We start from the raw sequence: 17045 nt of genomic DNA, 5'->3' as shown, positions 1-17045 counted from the left end.
ACTAGTCTGTTCTTCAGCCTAAAACTAGTGCTTGAGGAAGCCCCTTTGAATACTTGGCTGCCCGGGAACAATGGTTTTTAGACACATTCAGAAGAAATCTGTAAAATCATCTGTGGTATTAAATAATTCAACAACAAAAGCAAAAACAAAATAAAACAATAAAAATCTGCGTGGAAATTCTCTTCTGCTGAAGTTGAGTAAAAACTGGTTTGACAAATCATAATAGCGGAGACAATTCTACACGGATTTAATGTTTATCCTCTAATATCAATCAGATTTTACATGTTCATCTGTTGAACAGGTTGATGAATCCTGACCTGAGAGTTTCCAGTGTACAGTGTGGACTCTCCAGTCCAGCAGACAGCTGCTTCAGTCCTGAATCCTGCAGGTTGTTGTTACTCACATCCAACTCTCTCAGACTAGAGGACTGGGAGCTGAGAACTGAGGACAGAGCTGCACAGCTTCTCTCTGAGAGGTTACAGTCACTCAGTCTGAAGAGGAAATACAAAGGAAAAAATGTAAGAAGTTTTTTTTCTCTCCTGTTGATAAGATAGCAGAGTATTTAAGTAATGATGAATAAATCCAACTATCTGTGTACTTACAGAGCTTTGTTGGAGGCTTTGACCACTGGCAGCACCCTCAGAAGAGCCTCCTCTGAAGCAGAGTATTTCTTCAGGTCAAACACGTCCAGATCTTTTTCTGATGACAGTAAGATGAAGACCAGAGCTGACCACTGAGCAGGAGACAGTTTATCTGTAGAGAGACTTCCTGATCTCATGGACTGTTGGATCTCCTCCACTAGAGAATGATCCTTCAGTTCATTCAAACAGTGGAACAGATTGATGCTTCTCTCTGTAGACAGATTCTCACTGATCTTCTTCTTAATGTACTTAACTGTTTCCTGATTAGTCTGTGAGTTTCTTCCTGCCTGTGTCAGCAGGCCTTGTAGGAGAATCTGATTGGTCTGCAGTGAAAGGCCAAGGAGGAAGCGGAGGAACAAGTCCAGGTGTCCATTTGGACTCTCTAAAGCCTTGTCCACAGCACTCTGGTAGAAACATGTCTCTGCAGATTCTTCTTTAGTTTCAGACTTTTGGGATGTTGTTTGTTCTTCTGTCAGCAGTTTGACTCCAGACTTGATGAATGTCAGATGGACATGAAGAGCAGCCAGAAACTCCTGAACGCTCAGATGGACGAAGCAGAACACCCTGTCCTGGTACAGCCCTCTCTCCTCTTTAAAGACCTGTGTAAACACTCCTGAGTACACTGAGGCTGCTCTGATATCAATGCCACACTCTATCAGGTCTGATTCATAGAAGATCAGGTTGCCTTTCTGCAGCTGCTCAAAAGCCAGTCTTCCCAGAGACTGAATCATCTGCTTGCTCTCTGGACTCCAGTGTGGATCTGTCTCAGCTCCTCCATCATACTTGACATTCTTCAGTTTGGTCTGAACCACCAGGAAGTAGATGTACATCTCAGTCAGGGTCTTGGGCAGCTCTCCTCCCTCTCTGCTTTTCAACACATCCTCCAGAACTGTAGCAGTGATCCAGCAGAAGACTGGGATATGGCACATGATGTGGAGGCTTCGCGATGTCTTGATGTGGGAGATGATTATGCTGGCCTGCTCCTCATCTCTGAATCTCTTCCTGAAATACTCCTCCTTCTGTGGGTCATTAAACCCTCTGATCTCTGTCACCATGCTGACACATACAGGAGGGATCTGATTTGCTGCTGCAGGTCGTGTGGTTATCCAGATGCGAGCAGAAGGAAGCAGTTTCCCCCTGATGAGGTTTGTCAGCAGCACATCCACTGAGGCGGACTCTGTAACATCAGTCAGGATCTCATTGCTGTGGAAGTCCAGAGGAAGTCGACACTCATCCAGACCGTCAAAGATGAACACAACCTGGAATTCTTCAAACCTGCAGATTCCTGCTTCTTTGGTTTCAGTAAAGAAGTGATGAACAAGTTCCACCAAGCTGTACTTTTCCTCTTTCAGCACATTCAGCTCTCTGAAAGTGAATGGAAATGTGAAGTGTATGTCCTTGTTGACTTTGTCTTCAGCCCAGTCCAGAGTGAACTTCTGTGTTAAGACTGTTTTCCCAATGCCAGCCACTCCCTTTGTCATCACTGTTCTGATTGGTTCATCTCTTCCAAGTGAGGCTTTAAAGATGTCTTCTTTTCTGATTGCTGTTTCTGGTCTGACTGGTTTCCTGGGTGCTGTTTCAATCTGTCTGACCTCATGTTCATTATTGACCTCTGCAGTCCCTCCCTCTATGATGTAGAGCTCTGTGTAGGTCTGAGTCAGAAGGGTTGAGTTTCCTGCTTTAGCAATCCCCTCAAACACACACTGGAACTTCTTCTTCAGGCTAGACTTGAGGTTAAGTTGGCACATAACAGGAGATTCTAAAAGAACAACAAAAAAACAACAACTTGTTGAGTGTGCTTTAAAGGAAATATGACTTCATTTCCTAAGAGAATAAGCAAATAAGTAAGGTGTATTGATGCAAATATTTGGTATTCTTGCAGGGTTTTGAGAACACACACTACGTACTGTTCACATGACATACTGCTGTTTTGTATATGAAACAGTAGGAAAATAAATGTTCATAATTAACCTGGATAAAAAATATACTGCTGAACTTGGTCTAGATGTTGAAAATGCCGTCTTTGGGAACTTTGTTATTACTACACTAGGTCCAATTAGCTCAATGTGTTAGACGACTTAAAAGCTCTAAAAAAAGAATTAAAATGGTTCAAGCCTGAGAAGGCCACTGAAATTTAAAGTGGCCCATGGTTTGTGGTACCTTCTGCACACTTTATACATTGGTGGTCAACTTTCAGGTCATTCTGCAAATCTGAAGATAGATCAAGGGTATAACAACTAAAACGGCTCAGACATAAAGCCTCCGGCCAGGATGTATAATGAAGCAAAAACTTCTGGATATTGACAAATGTTTGGATTTATAACAATTCAAATTTGAGTTTAATTCAATTTGAGTCTCTCTTATTTCACCAGTCTTTATATAAATTCTCTTACTGCTCTGCAGATGGTCAGCCAGCTCCTCCTCCTTCATTCTCCTCAGGAAATGCAGTGTGATCTTCAAAAAAGCCTCTCTGCTGCTCCTCCTCTGCTCCTCCTCCTCACCATCTAACACTTCCTCATCCTCCCTCTGACTCTCTAAGCATTCTGGGTAATCTGAACTCAGAACCCTCTGCATCTTCTTCAGCTCGTTCTTCACAAAAGTGACGATCTTCTCCTCCAGAAGCTGGAACAGAATACTACATGAATTACACAATCAAACAAAAATCATGAAGCAAACATCAGATCCATGTTGGACAGACTGACAATCCAGTGGTCTGCAAAGTGCAGCATGGAGATGACTGTGAACAGAATAGATGTAAAAGTGGTTGTTGTGCATGTACAGACCATAAATATGGAGTCCAGGTGTGTTTGATCCTGCTGGGCAGACTGACCACTGGGAACCTCTGAGCTCTCCTGGTCCACTCTGTGGAGGAATCACGAAGAATGAGTTAACATAATGTCTGTCCACACACAGACAAACACAAGCTAAAGGTCCATCAAGTGATATTTGGATGTGAACAGAGAATCAGATGACTCCCTGTAGTGGTAAAGCTTTACTAGTCCTGCTGATCCCACTGAGAATCAACAACTCCATCTGTTTGTAGCTTTCAGCTCAGAGTCAGTTTGGTTTAGCCCCAACAGCTCTCACCAACCCTCCATGAAGCTGTCCCTCCCTCACTTTACTGTACTGTAAGTTATATTCAGAAAGGAACGTTATTTTTCCAAAAACAGCTGTTGGAAAAGGGGGGTCATCTTATAATCAGGGCTGTCTTATATTCATATTATTATTTATATTCGTACCTCATGCCAGAGTACATAATGCCATCAAGAGCTACTGTGACTAAACGCATTGAAAAACACTTTTCGGTGAAAGATGAGCTAAAAGTCAAGCTAACGTTAGCTCTGACCACCGACTGCTGGACAGCTCTCACAGAAGAAAGCTACATCACAACTTTTCTTAAAAATTAACCGGGTTAGTTATTGGTAAATGGGTGTCGGCCTGTTGAAAGCAGAATTAACTGAAACTGACATCCCTAATCTTGATTATACAGCAAGTCACAGGATTGCACTACCGGGGAACTTTTCTGGCTGTTTGACTTTGTTTTTTGCCTCACCACACTACCGCGGATACCAGAGTGAGGTAAAACCCAAGGCACACCACCTTGGGTGACCAGAGGTACTTCCACTGTGGATCTACTTCACAGACTTAAAATAAATCCCACTCCACACATGGTCAGCTGTCAATAAGCATGACCTCAATAACCAAGCTGTTCCAACTAAAGACTGAGCTCCAATATGTTGAAAATCCAATCAGAGAACAGAACAGCAGGAAGTGCTGTATTTCCGCCTGCCAACTTTGAACTAACCGGCTCCTCTGATAACACATAGGCCTACAGCTGTGAGCGCTGCTGGAAACACCGGAACCAGCCAGTCGGCCATGGTGAAAGGCGGAAGATGGATCTCTTTCCCACTGTTCGACCCAGCAGAGGTGGATGATCCCTTCCATTAGAGAACTGACTCAGACCACTTACCATCTCACAATCACCCAAGTGACTCCCTCCTCCTCAGTTTTCACCACCAAACTATCGCTTTAAAGGTGTCAATCACACAACCAACTAAGAGAGTGGACCGAAACGTTTATTCTTGGATTTTCAGTTCAAATTCTGCAGCTCAGTTTTCAGAGACTTTTTTTGCATCCAGCCCTGAGGTTTACACCACAGCTACTCCAAAAACTGATGACTTAGTTAAGTACTGGAATAAAAATTGTGCCTCCATTCTTGATTCTGTTGCACCTCTTAAATCTCAGAAATGCAAACCGAATGCACATCCCTGGCTTAACAAGTACACTTGCACCTTAAAAAACCCAGGTGAGAGTAAAATTCTGATAAATTACCGTCATCTTTTGACAATCAATATCTAATGTGTTCATACCAAGATGAGTTTGGCAAAGTTACATCTGGTAAACTGCCCTTAATCAAATACAGATCAGAGCCGCTAACATTACCCTAATTTATAATGTAGAAGCATAAAGGACCATCTCAGTCACATATTAACATAATAATAATAATAATAATAATAATAATAATAATAATAATAATAATAATAATAAGGTAAGATAATGATATGCTAACTCTTGGCCTTGGAAATAACAATTTGAGCTCACATATTCAGTAAAATTCTCTCTGAATAAAATACTGAATAATTTTTAAAAAACTTATTACATTAACATGACACCAACAACTTACATTTTATCAGATGAATGTTGTCGTTTAAAATCAATAAAAAATTCCTTTGAGTTGTCACTCTTGAAGGACACACAGCTGGGTTCAGGTCCAGGTTCAGGTTCAGGTTCAGGTCCAGCAGAGTCTGGTCTGTGCTGCCTCCTTGTTCTTCAACACAACACACACAGAGCTTTGAGTGTGAATAATGATGGTGGAGAACAGTGATGGACAGTTAGAGATCCTCATCTCACCTCTGAGCTTTGGTCTGGCTGTCATGTTCCCCACACCGAGAGCGTTTAGAGGGAGGCACTCCCTCCTCTCTGTCCTCACACTGATCCATGCTGTTGAAGTCACATCCACATCAGTCACACACACTTTCTACCTTCACCTGGAGAGGAAACACAAATCATCCTTTACATCATTTCTCCTGTCAAATCCTAAATATCAGCTGCTCCTCCTGTGATTGGCGGTTATTTTCTGTTATATATCCGTGTGAATGCAGCCAGACAGCAGTGTGACGCAGAGAAAGCTGCCATCAGCTGCTGTACTTCTACTATCAATCCACTAGATGGCGTCATGAAGCTGCAGTGAAGTGAAGAGCAGCACACATGATGCGTGGAGGAGGATTTACATTCACTGACTCACACTGACTGAATTTCATTCATATTCAGTCAATTCAACACCAATAAACAACATGTCAATAGTTTCAGTTATCTATTAGTTCTCTTTGATGTTGTTGTCACATTAGTAGTGCACATGACGCACAAACACAAATGTATTAAATGATTAGAATCAGGGCACATTTACTTTGATATGACTTTGTTTACATTAAATACAAACTTGTTAAACAGCAGCAGATGTTAGATCTTAACTGCTGCCAGAAATTTAACAACACAGATAAAATGTCATTTGGTGTAAAGTGAAACTATTTTATAGCCTTTTTTAATTGAGTAGTTTAATGTTGATCAAATTGTACATAAAGCCGACAGTGTTTTAATGTGGTGATGGTACACGTGAACTTCTGAGAGAAACTCAGTAGTTACAGATGAACTCTGATTACAAAGATATATGAAGAAATAAATACACACATCATCAGCTCCTGTCTAACTGCATATACCAGTAATAAGTCATTATAAAGCAAGAACACAAGTGGACTGTATGCATGTTATTGTAGCAACATTGAACTTGATGACGTCCTCTGACTGTCCCTCCACATCAGTCAATACAATACACTTGATTTAAAGCTTTCACAGGAAACAGTAGCAGGCCTATACTGTAGTGTCTGACTTTACACCACTGGAAACAACGTTTAAAAAGTAGATTTAGTTTGATTTCTAAGAGCTCAAGAAAGGAAATAATCATCAGCTGTTCATTAATATTGTTTGTCTCCAGTAAATCAATCATTTAACAACATGTAGATTTATCTTCCAACATGAGAGTTCTCCAAACTTTCTGATGAAATAAAAACATCACACAGCAACAAACAAACCCTGAAGTTACTAAAGAGAAAGTTCAACTATGAAACAAAGCAAACTTACAGTTAACATCCAAACTGTTGAAGACAAAGACTCTCCACTCCACGTCCGTCAGAAAAGTGTTTGTCACAGGTGAGCTGTTTCCTGGAACGAGTCAGAGCTCCACCTGTAGAGGAGGAGGTACAGGTAGGAAGACTCACAACATGATGACACTTTATGGATGTTTGTCACTCATTCATTCTTCATGTATTTGTAGATTTATTGTTGTATTGATAAACAAGTAGAAGGTATCTGAACCTCAGTCTGACCTGTTAGAAAACAGCTGTTTAGTTGTTGTCACGGTTTCTGTCATTTAAAAAAAACAGTTCACGTAATCTGTGTTTAGAGCTGCAACTAACAATGATTTTCATTATCAATTAATCAATTAGTTGTTTGGTCCAAAAATGTCAGGAAATTGTGAAAAATGCCCAAGTCCATGATGACATCATCAAATGTCTTGTTTTGTACCCAAAGATCTCCAGTTTACTGTCAAAGAGACTAAAGAAACCACAAAATACATTTATTAATACACATTGAAGAAGCTGGAATGAGAGAATCTGGAAGAGAATGTTTTTTTTTCATAAACGCCTCAAAGCAATTAATCAATTAAAATATTGACTGTTGAATTAAATCATTTTCTGTTGAATCAATTAATTGTTGCAGCTCTGTGTTCATAGTAACATCGTTCAGTTTGTCTTTGTGCCACCAGAAGTCGCCAAATCATTTCTAATGACAAGTAGGTGAAGATGAAAAACCAACATGTGACTGAGGAAGCTCAACAAAGACCAGTAAAGTTCATCTTTAGTTGCAGACATGCAGTAAGATGCAGTTTGTACACATTCATCTTTCTAGCTTTTGCTCTGGAATTCTGCTTAAAAACTAAACACAACTAACTTAAATAAGATTGTTTCATTAAAACCAGACTGATTGCTTCTGTCCAGAACACTTTCTTGAAATTATAAGAAATAACTGACTCATAAAACACATTTGTTGGTGCATTTCAGTCACTGATCTACTGAAAGCTTATAATTCAAATCTTGAGACTGCATAAAAACTCTTGATAACAGCGCTTTAGACCTCAAACAAAGAAAGACTAAATATTACAGTTTGTACTTTGAACTCTAAAAGCAGCATGATGAACTTTCCACACAGTTCTCACATAACTTATAACCACAGACATGCAGGCTGGACTGTATCGATAAATAAACTTTATCTAACAATCATAGAGATAAAGTCACTCACCTCAGCAGGTGAAAGGTAAAATTATTAGTTTTTACAGATTTAAAATTAGACCATATGTATTTTAAATGTATCAGATATGTTTGTTATAATTCCCACTGTGTTAGAAATGAATAAAAATTCCCATTTAAGAGAAAAACAAGATAATTTGGAAGTATTCTTCAGTAAAAGTACAAATAATGGCTCCTGACTGTGTTGTATTATTATATCATTAATGTATTAACATGTAGTGCTTTATGTTGATTTAGGTTGACTCTATATGTGCACTTTTATATGTAGATGTGCATTTGATTGATGTATCTGTTTTTACTGTTATTGTTGTTGCTGTGATGTTATACTGAAGACACTGATGCCTGAGGATATTGATTTAAAATCTGAATCATAGCTAGAAACATGTAGTGAATAGTAAAATATCTCCTTCTGTCATGTAGTGGAGTGGAAGTATAAAGTAGCAGAAAAAGGAAGTACAAGTACTTGAAGATTGTACTTAAGTACAGTACTGGAGTGAATGTACTATAAGTTACAAAAGCAGATGGATCCTTCCAGAAAATTGTAAAGAGTTCCACACTAAATGAGTGAGTCTCAATAAAGAGCTTCCAAACACATTTGATGACACATTTCCATAAAGAAGCGACACTAGTTCATGTTGGAGGAGAGTCAATAAGATGAGTGCTGTCTTTCTGAATACTACAGTATTTATTGAATAAAATAAGTGAAGCCCCTCACCCCCCTGCTGTCTCCACATCAGTCCTGTAGTAGAAATAGAAACAGCTCTATATTCAGCTGTAGACACAGAAAGTCAAAGCTATTCTCCAGCGGCTGTCCGGCCGAGCGGAGCCGCATTTAGTGTCTCAGACAGCGGGGAGAGCAGCGGCTCATCACCGCCTCCTCCACAGGCTAAATCAGGCAGGAAAACCTGCCGTCAGTCATCAGTAAGTATTGGACACAGTAATAACAACACTTCAGCGGCAGTTATGTGCAGTTTCTGATTGTAACTACGCTAAATAAATAAGTAAAAGAGGAAGAAGTAACAAGTAAAACGTTTAAAAGCGGTATCATTACCTTCAGGTTGATGTCTGGATGTAAAAGTCTATCTGCGCCACGACTGTCACAGAAAGTGAAACTAAACTTGCACACGGACACACCCAGAGAGACGAAGAGTTTGCATGTCAGATGAGATCATTCTTGTCGAAACAAAACTCAACTAAACAGAACCACTGGTAGCAAAATGCTCAACTACTGTACTTAAGTACAGTACTAAGGTACTTTTTCCATGTGATGCTACTTTATGCTTCCACTCCACTACATTTCAGAGGGAAATATTGTACTTTCTACTCCTCTACATTTATTTGACAGCTTTAGTTACTTTCTAGATAAAGATTTGATACAATGGATAATATAACAAGCTTTTAAAATACAACACATTGTTAAAGATGAAACCAGTGGTTTCCAACCTTTTTGGCTTTTGACGTCTTACAAAAAGCAGTGTGTAGTCGGGGTCACATTTCACATGTCTATGAGTTGTTAACAGCTCCACCAAATAGTGATTTTTCCCTCTAAACTTCTCACATGCTTTCATTTCAATAAATGTTCAAATGATCCAATATTTCAGCAAAAATCAAAGATTAGAGAAAAAGTCGAAAAACTGAAAACAGATTTGTGTATCAGAACTTTGTTTTTTCTTCTTTCCTCTCCCATTAATCATCTCACGACCCCTCAGATTTATCTGCTGACCCTTTGGAGGGGCCCGACCCCTAGGTTGGGAACCACTGAACTAAACTAGCTAACTGTATATAAAGTAGTTGAAACTAGCTCCACCTCCAGCAGCTACAACAGTAACATGCTGCTCTAACACTGATGCTTCACTATTAATAATCTAATGATGTCATATATAATAGTATATCAGTCAGAGGGACCAAACCACTACTTTTACTGCAATACTTTAACTACATCAAGCTCATAATACTTATGTACTTTTACTGTAGTAGGATTTTTCATGCAGGACTTTTACTTGTAATGGAGTATTTTTATATTGTTGTGTTGGTACTTTTACTGAAGTAAAAGATACTTCTTCCATTACTCATTTTGTTTATTTTAACTAGTTCACCAGAGGGCATTGTTAGCTCTTTTTTCAAGTGAGACAGTCTACTATTTACCTGAGTGTCTACAGCACTAACTAGTTAATATGTGGATGTTGTATTATTGACTTCCATTATGCAGTTTGCTCATCAAGTTATTTATGTAATTCCTAACATTGCGTTGTTTCAGGTTTGCTTTTCAGATCATATTTGGAGTAAATCTGTGGCCCAAAGGAGAGAAACTGGAGGGAAATAATAGAAAAAACCACTTGTGGTGGAAAACACATGACATTCTCTTTATGCCTTATAAGTCAGCACTATCTTAACACCTTATATGAAAGCTTTGCTTCACTTACAACTGTCTGGGTTTTGTTTACTATATATGTGATGATGATTCTCTGAGTCTTCTTCCTTTGTCTGATAATCTGGGTTTAGAACCATGTAAGGTGGAAGATGTCAAAATATGATCAGAAACATGCTGTTTCCTGTGTACGCTGTTATGCAGACTGCTGTATAAAATTAGAGAGGCTGCTGCTCTCGGCCTGATGAATATCATGTTACAGAAAGACATTCTCTCTTTGTGAGTCTCTTATTTAATACAAAACTCAGACTCTGTCACACATTAACATGAACTCTCTCTCTCTGTAAATACTGTGTGTAACCATGGTAACACTTTGACCAACAGACGCATCAATTAACATGAAGTCAAAGTATACAGTAGCTGTCTGGACAGACAGTACAAGAAACCTTTTGATATTAGAGGGCGTTATTTTATTTAGTGTTCATTTAAAACATCTTTAATAGAGGTTGATAGTGAGGCTCAGTTTCAACTAATATCATAAGAATAACTTTATTTATATAGAATCTTTAAAAACAGAATTTACAAAGTGCTTTAACAGACAAAAAGTCTGTCAAAGTGTTTACTGATAGTGAAGGCAAGATGGAACAGGTTGAAGAAAAACTGCTAAAACATTATTGGGGAAATTAGCTAATTCTTCTTTTTTCAGTTCTTTATATGCTTTTCTGATGCTTATTTGTGTCCTTAATGAATATGTCAGCCTTAGTAGCAGAGAACTATATTATCATATTCCTTCCAGACATGCACAAGGCACCTCTTCTACTGCCCAGCATCAGGTCTTAAAGGATGGTTCACATTTTTCAAGTCTGTCATAAAACAATACTGACATATCCTCGTGTATGTTGAAAGAGTTACTGGTTGTTGTAATTGTTCCTTCTGTCCACACTGAAGAGAAGAGATTCTAAAGCAAATCCCATGTAAGTAATGGAGGACAATATCTACTGTCACTGTGCAAACATTTCAAAATTCAGCCAAACATCGATTCCTTCATGGCCAGGAGGAACAGTCACAGTCAATAATAACTCAACGTACTGTATAAATGGTCATGTGATAATTGTTTTTTCTTTCATATATGGTTGTGAACTCTATCTGACTTGACTGCAGCTATTTTACATTGTGTTGGTAAAAACCTTTCTAAGCTGAAAACAGTGAAACTAACTTTGGGAGGAAAACCAGCCTCAAGTATGAATTGATGATTATTATTAATGTTCAAGCTTTTAAGATTTTACAAGGTCAACCTACCAAAATAACTGCATTGTCCTGCAGTAGCAGCACCGACCTGTAAAATGTATATAAAACTACAAAATGTCTTAAATTGATCCATAGCACACTCACTGAATCCATGGCAACGCTATACTTCCTGTTACATCCCCCAGCATTATGGGAACCGTAATTCCATAACTGACTGCACAATTATTCCCCAAATCAAATTAAGACAAGGAACAAAGAATAATAATATGAGTGATAAAATCCATTAATATGAACTTTTGTTCATGTTGACATTACTAACGCTCAGACTTTAAATCCTCTGCTCTAAATGTAACATTTTTCATCTTCTCTTCACTTGAATCTCATAATGACTGACAGAGTTATTTCTCTCAGGGTCAATCTGTGTTCAGTCAGCACTTCAACATGCTGCTTGTTTCTTAGTTTTACTGCTGAACATCTGCTGAAATGAAAAACATCCCTGCAGATTTTATCAGCTGTTTCCAATAAATGTTAATTAGGTGAGTTGTTCAAACTGGAAAGTGAAACCCATTCTTCATCCTCCCACCAGATGGAGCCAAAGTCAACAAAGCTTCAAATCTTACACATAGTGTCTGTAAGAACATTGATCAGATCATTAGTGTCTGGATCAATGATTGAAAATGACTCTGCAGGCTGATGTGTGTTGTGGGTTTGTGTTAGTTGATGATGTATCATCTCTGGTTACAGAGAGTTGAAGTGCTGGGAGTCAGCAGATATCACAAACACAAACAGCAGATACATCAGTGAGCCCACTTTTCTGCCCTTTCTGTGCTCAAACTGATTATTAAAGTCAAACTGGATGAACATGAAGCATATGATACTAATAGTCAACAGCTGTGTGTGATAACCTGTATTTTATGCATAATGATGACAGCCTGCAGGTGTTGCAGCTCTTCTATTATGCTTCACTGTCTTAAAAATATATGATGTTTCAAATCCATCAAAGTCATGATTGAGCCCAAGCTTGAAGGAAACTGAGATGTAATATTTTGTCCATATCTTCCAGCCCTAACTTATGGGTTATGTAATAATACTGTGAGTCAGAGAACCACTTGATAGCGTCATGAAGCTGCAGTGAAGTGAAGAGCAGCACACATGATGCATGGAGGAGGATTTACATTCACTGACTCACACTGACCGAATTTTATTCATATTCAGTCAATTCAACACCAATAAACAACATGTCAATAGTTTCAGTTTATTTTAATGATTATGAATGATCCTCCATATTAACAGAGAAGTCAGAGTGAGCAGGATGCAAAAGCAAATCAGCTGTTTCAAAGTGTCGTCCAAATTATTACTTTTCAGGGGATTTCTTTTACAGTGAATGCAAACATAAATAGACACCACATGTTAAACCCCTCACACAAGCTGAGATCTAACAAATGTAATTTGGTCTGAAACTCAGTTTGTTGTGTAAGTGACACTATTATTTTACAGAGACTGTTTTGAATGTGATGATGGCAACCTGATACTAAGCGAAGCAGTGATGTCTCACTCTGATCTTTTGCTGCCTCTTCAGATACTTTGATGATGAACGCTGAGCAGGTTTTACTTGATCTGAAAAGATCTGATCTGCAGGTACGAAATATCTGATCATTCTTTTACAGATGAGCTGTGATTACAAAAGGAAAGAAACTGGCCAATCAGTCACAACATTACTGTCTTACTGCATTAAAGCAGAGTTCATTTCATTTAAAAAAAACTATGATGAAAAATGTTTGCTAAAAATGCTTAAAAGATATAAAAATTAAAAATGTCACTGAGGAAGACTAGACTGAAATGTTTTAAGTTTCTGGAACACTGAATATGAAGAGATGTTCTCCAGCTCTGGATCACTACATTATATTTTAAAGCTTTCACAGGAAACAGTAGCAGGCCTATACTGTAGTGTCTGACTTTACGCCGCTGGAAAAAACATTTAAAAAAGTAGATTTAGTTTGATTTCTGAGAGCTGAAGAAAGGAAATAATCATCAGCTGTTCATTAATATTGTTTGATTCCAGTAAATCAATCATTTAACAACATGTAGATTTATCTTCCAACATGAGAGTTCTCCAAACTTTCTGATGAAATAAAAACATCATACAGCAACAAACAAACCCTGAAGTTACTAAAGAGAAAGTTCAACTATGAAACAAAGCAAACTTACAGTTAACATCCAAACTGCTGAAGACAAAGACTCTCCACTCCACGTCTGTCAGAAACGTGTTTGCCACAGGTGAGCTGTTTCCTGGAATGAGTCAGAGCTCCACCTATAGAGGAGGAGGGACAGGTAGGAAGACTCACAACATGATGACACTTTATGGATGTTTGTCACTCATTTATTCTTCATGTATTTGTATATTTATTGTTGTATTGGTGGTTTCTCAGTGTTTAACTGTGTGCTGTTAGAATAAATAACTCATCATGACATTCATGTGAAGAGAAGCTGAACGTTACATCTTTTTATAATATTCGTAAAGTTATTTCTTCACATCAATAATTGCTCTTCATCCTCTGTTACAGAGCAAATCACAGATTAGATAGAAACTATCTCCTCCATCACAGAGTCAGAATTAAAATCACTTTTGGACTCTTCAGAGTTTCTTCTCACACAGACACAAAAAACAAAAGCTTATGAAATATGAATGTAATGAACAGATAGCCATCTTTCTTCGTCTAAGGAGGAAGTTTAGCAGCTGATGTTTCTGTTTGAAATGACGACTGTTTAAATCCACCACATGGTTTAAAGAAACTCCATCCAGCAATAACACATTCATCATAAATTAGTTTCTCCAGCTGAAGTAATTAGTGATTCATTTTCCACAAACTAGAGAAAACCATGTCCCTTTAATGTAGAGAAATTAAACTCCACTTACTGAACTTTTTCTCATGAACTTCGTCACTCTGCAGCTCTGTTGAGTCTTGAGCAGGTCTGTGTAGAAAAACAGCTTTGTGCTTCAGTTAAAGCTGCATTTTCATCACATTCATTTAACCGACAGTTTCTTATCCTTCATCAGTGTGTGTATGTGTGTGTGTGTGTGTGTGTGTGTGTGTGTGTGTGTGTGTGTGTGTGTGCAGGCTGCTGACACACCTTCATATCTTCATTATCAAAGTATGCAGTCTGAGAGTTGGGGCTAAGAATGTGCGGTCACCTTTTGATTTGCAGAATGTGCGGTCACCTTTTGATTTGCAGTTTGTGCGGGGGATAGATAGAAGGCCAAGATTTGAGGATCGGAGAGGTCGTGAGGTGGAATGGGGAACAAGGAGCTCAGAGATGTAGGTAGGGGCAAGGTCATGGAGTGCTTTATATGTAATCAGCAGGATCTTGTAGTTTATTTGGAATTTTACTGGAAGCCAATGGAGGGACGCAAGAACAGGAGTAATGTGGGACATATGGCTAGTTCTGGTTAGAAGTCTATCTGCTGTATTTTGGATTAACTGTAAATGTTTTAGAGAAGACTGACTGAGGCAGGTGTAGAGGGAGTTACAGTAGGTTAACTGGGAGAAAATGAATGTGTGGATTAATTGTTCAAGAACAGTAGGGGGCAATATAGGTCTTATTTTTGCAATATTTCTTCACTGAAGAAAACAAGACTGGACTTAGCTTAACATGATGGTCAAATGTCATATACTGGACTAAGACATGAGACTTCCTCATATGAACAAACAAACACTCAGCTGCTGTTTGAATGTTTGAAAGCTTAAGTTCATGAAACAGGTGCATTTAAGGGATTGAAAGATCCTCCGTGAATTGAGCTCCCAAGACACACTGAGATTTCAGGCACTTCAAACCCAGAACTGAACCTCCAAAAGAGTCTCTTCTGTCAGCTGGTCCTGAGACTTACTGATCAATAACATCCAAAACTGCTCAACCTCAGACCAGCACTGTTAATGTCACCTGATCATGTTTCAGTGTGAAGATGACCTTCCAGACGTGTGAAGAGTCCCGTCAGTGGACACTTTCTGAAAGTTCCCAGCTCACATCTTCTGACCTGTGCCAATTGTTTTGGTTTGGTCTGAACACACCATTACACTATATTCAGTCCTGGAGCGTCACATCAGTAAAGCATATTTGACTATTCAGTTGATTATTTCAATATGAAGGGAATAATGTGGACAGCAGGAAGTCAGTGGAGGAAAGAAGGACTTCTCAGTGACCTATCAGGGGAAACAAGTCGATGTCAGGGGAGGTGTAAAGCAACAAAAACAACACTTACTCCCATGAAGTCCAGCTGTTACCCATTAAAGTTACAACTAAGAATAAACTCTAAACTTTATTCCAAACTTCAAGCTGCCATCACACAACAATTATTAGCTCCAATAAAACTGAGTCACATGATGCTACAATTAAAAACTAATTCTAACAGCTAAATGAAATGAAAGACATCAATAAATAGTCTTTTACATAAAGTCTTGCAGAATATCATCAGACTTTATGACTGATAAATTGTAGACTAATACGATTTTAGAGAGAAGGTCAGTTCATGTTTTAATGCTTATTTATAAAATCTACATGTATGTAAATAATCATGTTAATAAAATGAGATTGTTTACAAGATATTCAACCTTTTTACATCAATATTCCAAAAACAATGTGACTATATTGTAAAGTTGAAATGAAGTTTGTTCCAACAGGATCAATAAAATATACAACTATTAAAAAAAGATGCTTTATAATGATTCTGCATCAGAAATATTTAGTTGAATATTAACCTTGAGCTTAAAGAATTGATTAGATGGATTGAATGTGTTAATAGTTTTACATGGACTTGTGGTGCAGCTAAAGTGGAGACAGAGCTGTCGACAGGATCATTGAGAAGCCTCAACACATCTTTATCTTTATTATTATCAGATGTGACTCACTTATCATAACTGGAGGAATAATGATTGATTATTGATCAGTACAGTTAGAATGTGTCTAATATGTGCATTAAAGATGGAGTATTACTCTTCATTGATGAAGCTTTGGTGCCCTCTGCTGGTAAAAAGATAAACCGCATGCTGTCAGTTTAATGAACACAGATTAGTATAAGTATATATAAGATAATTATTTCCTAAATTCAATCCTGAGAAGTTCAAACGATGGGCAAGACCTCCAGAATTTGGCTTTAAGAGTGTGAAATTTTCCCAGTAAAATGAATAAAGTGAACTCTGTGGTTTTGTTTTCATAGTAGGTTTTAGTTTTACATCTTTGGCTTCCAGCTTCATTGAATGATTGGTTTGAGTGTCACAATGTTGTTTCAGAATGCTGATGTGTACTGACATTAATAAAATAGAATATAATAGAGTTTCACTGTGAGAAGAAAACACTTGCTTTTTGTCC

At 38.2% G+C, this 17045-nt stretch overlaps 2 protein-coding genes across 3 annotated transcripts in view; one reads left to right on the top strand and one right to left on the bottom strand.

Annotated features, from left to right (window-relative positions):
• The window catches only part of LOC121891674 (NLR family CARD domain-containing protein 3-like), a 111523-nt gene extending 97510 nt beyond the window's left edge, over nt 1-14013 (bottom strand). The window contains exons 1-7 of one of the 2 annotated variants that reach the window (XM_042404194.1): nt 13890-14013; nt 5553-5689; nt 5326-5469; nt 3425-3503; nt 3035-3263; nt 603-2400; nt 318-491 (exon numbers count right to left, since the gene is read on the bottom strand). In XM_042404194.1, the coding sequence (XP_042260128.1) occupies nt 318-491; nt 603-2400; nt 3035-3263; nt 3425-3503; nt 5326-5469; nt 5553-5641 (2513 nt within the window). In that variant the 5' untranslated portion in view covers nt 5642-5689; nt 13890-14013. The remainder of the gene's footprint in view (nt 1-317; nt 492-602; nt 2401-3034; nt 3264-3424; nt 3504-5325; nt 5470-5552; nt 5690-13889) is intronic. The other variant, XR_006094116.1, reaches the window with a different exon arrangement.
• Nucleotides 1-17045, top strand: part of LOC121891678 (protein NLRC3-like) — a 1105688-nt gene that overhangs the window by 394545 nt on the left and 694098 nt on the right. The window lies entirely within an intron of this gene.

Source organism: Thunnus maccoyii, chromosome 24 (genome assembly GCF_910596095.1).
Source record: "Thunnus maccoyii chromosome 24, fThuMac1.1, whole genome shotgun sequence".
Taxonomy (NCBI): Eukaryota; Metazoa; Chordata; class Actinopteri; order Scombriformes; family Scombridae; genus Thunnus; species Thunnus maccoyii.
Note: the sequence above shows the minus strand (reverse complement) of the source record. Positions and strands in the feature narration are given on the sequence as shown.